Source organism: Myxine glutinosa, chromosome 1 (genome assembly GCF_964187855.1).
Source record: "Myxine glutinosa chromosome 1, kmMyxGlut1.1, whole genome shotgun sequence".
Classification (NCBI taxonomy): Eukaryota; Metazoa; Chordata; class Myxini; order Myxiniformes; family Myxinidae; genus Myxine; species Myxine glutinosa.
Genome location: NC_136261.1, coordinates 209,878,990 through 209,886,163, shown reverse-complemented (window position 1 = coordinate 209,886,163; position 7,174 = coordinate 209,878,990). Strand labels below are relative to the sequence as shown.

The 7,174-nt window shown below is 44.0% G+C and overlaps 1 protein-coding gene across 1 annotated transcript; it reads left to right on the top strand.

The window, feature by feature from the left end:
• The first annotated feature begins 3,308 nt into the window (after nucleotides 1-3,308).
• Nucleotides 3,309-6,662, top strand: LOC137416374 (intermediate filament protein ON3-like). Its single transcript, XM_068101925.2, has 8 exons — nucleotides 3,309-3,521; nucleotides 3,946-4,151; nucleotides 4,270-4,330; nucleotides 4,440-4,535; nucleotides 4,626-4,790; nucleotides 5,106-5,231; nucleotides 5,320-5,540; nucleotides 6,596-6,662. Exons 1-8 carry the CDS (start codon nucleotides 3,309-3,311, stop codon nucleotides 6,660-6,662), a joined length of 1,155 nt encoding a protein of 384 aa, XP_067958026.2.
• Nucleotides 6,663-7,174: the final 512 nt, after the last annotated feature.

Below are 7,174 nucleotides of genomic sequence, written 5' to 3'. Positions count from 1 at the left end.
ATAGACTGAACTACCGACCGACCGATAGACTGAACTACCGAACTACCGATAGACCGAACTACCGACCGATAGACCGAAGTACCGACCCACCGATAGACCGAACTACCGACCCACCGATAGACCGAACTACCGACCCACCGATAGACCGAACTACCGACCCACCGATAGACCGAACTACCGACCCACCGATAGACCGAACTACCGACCCACCGATAGACCGAACTACCGACCCACCGATAGACCGAACTACCGACCCACCGATAGACCGAACTACCGACCCACCGATAGACCGAACTACCAACCCACCGACAGACCGAACTACCGACAGACCGGACTACCGACCCACCGACCCACCGACAGACCGAACTACCGACCCACCGACAGACCAAACTACCGACCCACCGAAAGACCAAACTACCGACCCACCGAAAGACCGAACTACCGACCCACCGATAGACCGAACTACCGACCCATCGATAGACCGAACTACCGACCCACCGATAGACCGAACTACCGACCCACCGATAGACCGAACTACCGACCCAACGATAGACCGAACTATCGACCCAACGATAGACCGAACGACTGACCCACCGATAGACCGAACTACCGACCCACCGATAGAACGAATTTAAGAAAATCGAGGTCTGAAGGAATCTATGGGAGGGTCAACGTGAGTCCAGATTTGATACCCCAACATAGGTATTTGCTTTCTTCTCTGAAACCACACACACATTTTTTATGAAACTTGACCACAACCTTCATCTTCACAAGCCCCCCAAAATAGGTATTTTTTTTTTTGGTTTGTTTAAAGTCTCATGATTATGTTATTATGATTGTACATGCTTCCCTGTCTTCTAGCAACCATTGAAATCGGTTTAAAATACCGTGATACTATTTAAAATACCTGTCGTCAGTGTGGTATACTGCTTTATTCTACCAGATGAGCGCCATAGGGTATTGCCCCTAATTTTAAGAGTCAGCAGAGCGTTGATATCCAGTATTTGCTGTAGCTCATCTCACGTCTCTTGATAAATTTGATGTTATGTGCTCCTCCTGTCGGTAGCTTTTCATGATAACAAGTGCACAATTATGTAGCCACAATGACCTTACAGTGAATCGCTTGATGCCCAGCGTCTAGATCAGCCAGTTCGAGATAGTCGGCATTGGTGTTTTCATAAGCTTCAATTAGCATCTCCTGACTTATGTTAGATACTCTCCTGTAATGACCACGGGCAGCCATCTTTCTTTTCAAAATTGGCTGAAGAGAGAAACGTATCTTTTCCAAGAACGAGTCTAGAAATGAACCATCCTCAGAACGTTTGCGCTTTTATATACAAATAAAAATTTTAATTTGAAAACCCATACCAGAGAATCAATGCAAAAATGTGACAAATGTTTACCCATTGATGAAACGGAATTTTTGATCAACCTCTTTCTACTGGTTGTGGAAAAATTGAAAGAACTTGCTGACCATTTCATTTGGAATGCAGCTATTTGCAGCTGAATGAGGTTAAAAGTTTAACGAATGCTCAAGTAACGAAATTTAATGAACCTTTTTAATATATGAATGATGATATAAAGGTGAAATTCATTTTCACTTTTAATTGAATGAGCCAGGTATTAAATTGAATGAAATTTGTTTTAAATTGGCTGGGATAACCTATATTAATAACAGTGAAATTAAAGTTTGTTCTCGGCATTCGCAGAGGTCTTGGAGACTGACCATCCGGCTCAATCGGTCCGTGTTAAAGGACCCATCTGATGCGACGATACTTATTTCTAAATATTAGCGTTATATAAATAATTTCTTTGAATCTACAATACAGCAAAAAAAAAGAGGAATTGAGAATATGAATATTAACAGAATCCTCCAATTCATAAATCTTCATAAGATCTGTACACGAGGTACATAACATACATGTATAATGGGAAACTCTTGCGCTCGCATAACATTAAATTCCTGGGGATGAAACTTAAATCTCTGCAGACCTGGACAAAATCACAGACTGGTCAAACAAGTGGAACATGTCTTTCAATCCTGACAAATCTCACACTCTTACTATGTCTCTCCGAAAAGACCGAATGGACAACCCTCCCATCTACTTTCTCAACAATACTCTCCAAGAAGTTCTGTCACTCAAGCTTTTGGGTCTCACTATCTGCCATGATCTTTCCTGGGAAAACCACATTTCAAATCTGGCCTCCAAAGCCAGTCGCCGACTGGGCATCCTCCGTCGTGCGAAGTCCTTCCTTGGCACACCTGAGCTCCTCACAACATACAAGACTTTCATCCGTAGCTCAATGGAATACTGCTCTTCCCTCTGGGCCAGTGCTCCTGCCTCACACCTAGCTCGGCTTCACGCTGTTGAAACCAAAGCTTTCAGAATCATTGGAATCTCCTGCAATGAAGCTGATTCTGAGGGCCTTTCACTCACTCACCGCAGGCAGGTTGGTGGTCTTTCTGTCTTCTACATACTCCTCTCCGGCCTTGCTCCCCCAGCTCTCTCTCTGTACTCTGTCCCCAAATATTCGTGCAGGATGCACAAACCACTCACCTTCACTCTTTGATTCCTCATTTTTCCCACCTCTGGAACAAACTCCCACACTCTCTTCAATCCCACTCCTCCCTCCAGGTCTTTTTAAACACCTGTTCACCACCATCTTTTATCCAAAACCTTGATCTTTTCTACTCCCCGTTAATACACCCCAAATCCACCTTCTTCAAACTCAATTTTTCTTTCCTGAAACTCCAAGTACTGCCCATTTGTTTTATACTATTCCACCCCCCTCCCCCCAGCCCTTTCCCTTCTACAGATCTATCGATGTCCCTGTTCTCTACTGTTGATGCACTTCCCTCTCTCTCCCCCTTCTGTGTCCCACTCCCTTTATTTTACGTTTTATGTGTTGCCCTTACACGAGCCTTGACCTTGTATACAAATAAATTTTTTAATCTACTTTACTCTCATGTTGCAAAAGTCCTTTGTAATTTCAGCTTCTATTTAAATTCACATCGCAGCATTTCTGCTGAACAGGATGCTTTGCAGAAACAATCAACAACATTAAAGTTTCTAATCCCAAAATTTGCAACCCAATAGCTGTAATACGCGTCAGGACGTTTAAACTATTTTGTCGATGCGTCATCATGCCATCAGTGCCTTATAAATCGTTCAACCGTCGCGTTGTGGTCATCACTTTCAAATCAAGGTCATCTTCACCTGTGCTCGCGGTCATTTCATCTCACCATGTCGTGCTGTATGCCATACAACCCCGCTCCATTTTGTCCCAGGCCATGTGCTGACCCCTGCATGCCGTGCTGCGTTCCATGCCCCAAACCATGCCCTCCTCCGATCTGCTGCAATCCCTGCCCTCCATCCTCTGTGTGCATCCCAAGGCTGGACCTGGACCCCATCTGTCCGGCTCCCTGCATCAACATTGACCGTTCTGGACAGTTTATGCGCTCCAGTGAGAAGGAGGGAATGAAGTGCGGTAATGACCGCTTCGCTTCCTTTATCGATAAGGTGAAGAACGAGTATCAATGCTGAACTTTTCTGATGTAGACTTGTCTCTATCTACAGATATTTGCAAGAATACATCAAACTCAAATGCCAAAGATAACTTTGTGTATCCACACATTTTGGAAAGGAGGAATGAAATATCAATGGATGCAATAACATGACAAAGTGAGAAAAGCTGTACATGTGAAAGGTTTTTCCAGGTACAGTCAGTATACTCCAAGGTCAGAGGTTGATCTTTATGATAATTTTGCGTTCGCAAAGTCACTTAACTGAGTTCAACTTAATAATGTGGCAAAGGTAAAAAGATGTGACAAATCGCAGATATATTTTAAAATAGTATTGTCCTTTTTCCAGAAATACGAGTACATTGATAAGATTTTCGTATGTTTTTTATCATCCAGTGGCTAAAGTACATTTGTTCTTGCAGACACGCTTCCTCGAACAGCAGAACAAGGTTCTTGAGGCCCAATGGGAATGCCTACAAAACAAGACCTGCACGTCAAAGCTCGACTGCATGTTCGAGCAGTTCACCAACCGCCTCAAGGAGCAGCTGGAATGTCTGGTGCAGGACAGGCCGAGGCTCGAAACCGAGATGAACCAGACGCAAAGTTTGGCCAATGACTACAGGTCCAAGTAAGAGGTTACATTTCCGAGCATCATCAAATACAATGGAGGAAACAACTTGAGCAACATCATTGAAGTAATTATCGCTGTCTTGGCTCCAGTTAAATCGCCTGTTTATTTCCAACAGGTATGAGGAAGAGATAGCTCTGCGGATGCAGCTTGAAAATGAGTTCTGGGCCTTAAAGCAGGTAATATTTTCATCATATGAACAAACTGAGTAGTGGTCACATTTAGTTCCAAATGAATCCAGATATTCCAAATAATTCCTCACATTTTTATTGCGTGTCTCGGCAACAGGATGTTGACTGTAAGTATCTGGAGAAGGTGCGTCTCGAGACCAGGCTCGCTCAGCTGAACGACGAAGTTCTTTTCTTGAGGACACTCTTCGAACAGGTAAAGGAAAACATCACCAAGTGAAGAGAGAGCACATTGTGTGCGGGGTTCAGGGGTTCATTTGTAATATGCCGCTCGGTCTTTCAACAGGAGCTGCAGGAGATGTACGAGCGCATCAGAGACATGTCCGTTTCCGTGGAGTTGGATGTTGCACCAAACCTGGACCTGACCTCTCTGATCGCCGAGGTTCGCTGCAACTATGAGGCCATCGCAGCCAGAAGCCGCCAGGAGGTGGAGTGCTGGTACAAGAGCAAGGTGAAGGTCTTCTGGGGTGTTTCAAATTTTTCTGTTGGAAATGTTTGGTGGCTTAAGAAACATCGAACAAATGTTCTTCATTAACCCTCCAACCTAAAGTGAAAACTAAAAGCAGGAAGGACACAAAAGTATTCAAATGGCATTAAATATTTATATTGGAATGGCATTCAAGTGGGGATTATGGGCAAAAGAGGTGCCCCAATTTTGGTGACCCAATTGTCTCCCATAAAATCCAGTTTATATTGTACCATAGATGGGTTTTAGTCATCCGCATTTACATACTGTAATGGAGTCATGTATAATGCTCTTTCACAGCTTGAGGACACCAACGAGGCTGCAGAGAGGAATTGCTGCGAATTGCGCTGCACCAAGAACGAGGTTGCCGACCTTGCACGTAACATCCAGAGGCTGAGATGTGAGATAGAGACTCAAGCTCGTCAGGTACAATAATAAGACTCACGGTTGAACATTTCAAATAAGTATTCAAAAGTTTGGATGAGTACAAGTCACAAACCCAAATGTCCTACAGCGTTCCCAGCTTGAAGCCACCATCCAGGATGCTGAGGCCCGCGGCCAGGCATCCGTGCAGCAAGGTAGGGAGACCATCGCCCGTCTGGAGAACGAGCTGCAGTGTGCCAAGCAAGAGATGGCCAAGCATGTGCGTGACTACCAGGAGCTAATGAACGTGAAGCTGGCTCTAGATGTTGAGATCGCCACATACAAGAAGCTCCTCGAGGGAGAGGAGTGCAGGTGATTTGTGACATCATTTTTAACTTGAAATCAGAAATATACAATATTACCTCCGCCGCCGAAGGTGCATGGAGGTTATGCTTTCAGCCCTGCCTGTTTGTCTGGGAACACGAAATCTCTAAAAGTTAAAGACGGATTCGGGCGAAATTTGGCAGAGATGTAGCGTATGTCACAAGGACGAAATGATTCGATTTTGGTGAAGATCTGGATCCGGCTACTAGAATTTTAAAAGTGATTCTTCACCATTGGGAGATCGGGCCAAAAACGATACACAGCAGGATATCTCAAAAATGTGGACGGATTTGGACGAAACTTGGTGGACAGGTTGGGTGTGTGACATGGACAAATTGGTTCGATTTTGGTGAAGATCTGAATATGTATTCCGATACGAGGATTATTTAATTTTTAGGTGATTCTTCACCATTGAGAGGTTGGGATAAAACCGACAGACAACATGATATTTTTAAAAAGTTATGGACGAGTTATGACTAAACGTGGTGGACGAGTTGGTTAGGTGACAAGAACAAGCCGATTCGATTTTGGCTCAGGTCCGAATCCAGATCCGGCCTATCAGTGGATACAAAACATAAACTGTTCAGCCTGGCAGAGGTTTGCACTCTACCGAGTGCCCTTCTAGTTGTTGATTATATTGTCTGTTTATAAACATTCATGTCAGTCTATATAGCAAATGCATGTTGGACCAGGAGTCAATCACGAATTTGCTCTGCCGGTTGCATCATTCCCAAAGTAAAGGAGCTCTTCCCCTGTGGTTTACAGCAGGATTTTAGAATTTGATTAGCACATCAGCCCTCGAATGGCCGACCTTTTTCAAAAGGAAAGCAACAAGATGACAGTGTATACTAAAGCTAGAAAAGCAAGACTACTCAATGATGAGCATGCTTGCTACATCTGCACTACCCTGTCAGCTCAATGTCCATTTGTGAACCTTACACGTCTCTTGATCCCGTCGATACGGAAAGATCTTGTCACGTTACATCTGCAACTTCTACTTCCCGCTCAACCCCATCCCAATTCTTCCGATTATCTATTTCCAGGCTCAACTCCGTGTCCACCGGTTGCGGTGTTCCTTGCAGACCGTGTGATCCTTGCGGCCCCATGTGAACAGCACAAACACAATAACACCAACATTTTAAAAAAGAAAAAAGTTTTGCAGTTCCATGTGCTGTCTTATAGTATTATACACTTCCTCCCGCTTGAGTTTGGCAACAATGGCATAAAGAAATCATCTTTTATGAGCTTGCATTCTTGGTTTCTCATGTTGGTAAAATTTTTAGCTCAATAAAGCAAGTTTTCGCAAGAAAATGTGGATGATTGTTTCATACATCAGATTAACGTTTTCATTATTACAGCGATTCATCTTTTCTCATTTTGTTTGTGGAATCGATGTCGACTTTCCATGTAAAAATTAATGTCAGCCAAGAGAAAAGGTCAACAGCAAAATGTACTCGAATATCGAGGCGGGAAGTGGACACAGCTCCCAAAGTGTGTCGTATACGACTGTAAGGGTAACGTTGTGGTGGACGGGTCGGTCAGCAGGAGGTGCTGCATCGACAAAAGCTTCAAGCAATCTATGGAGACTGTCTGGAGAGCACCGTCAATATCGACGACGAAAG

Excerpts from the sequence above, each read along its gene's own strand:
- LOC137416374 (XM_068101925.2), top strand. The coding sequence starts at position 3,309 with ATGCCGTGCTGCGTTCCATGCCCCAAACCATGCCCTCCTCCGATCTGC. Across the intron at positions 4,152-4,269 it reads GCCAATGACTACAGGTCCAA|GTATGAGGAAGAGATAGCTC; the intron begins GTAAGAGGTTAC and ends TATTTCCAACAG. Across the intron at positions 4,331-4,439 it reads AGTTCTGGGCCTTAAAGCAG|GATGTTGACTGTAAGTATCT; the intron begins GTAATATTTTCA and ends TCTCGGCAACAG.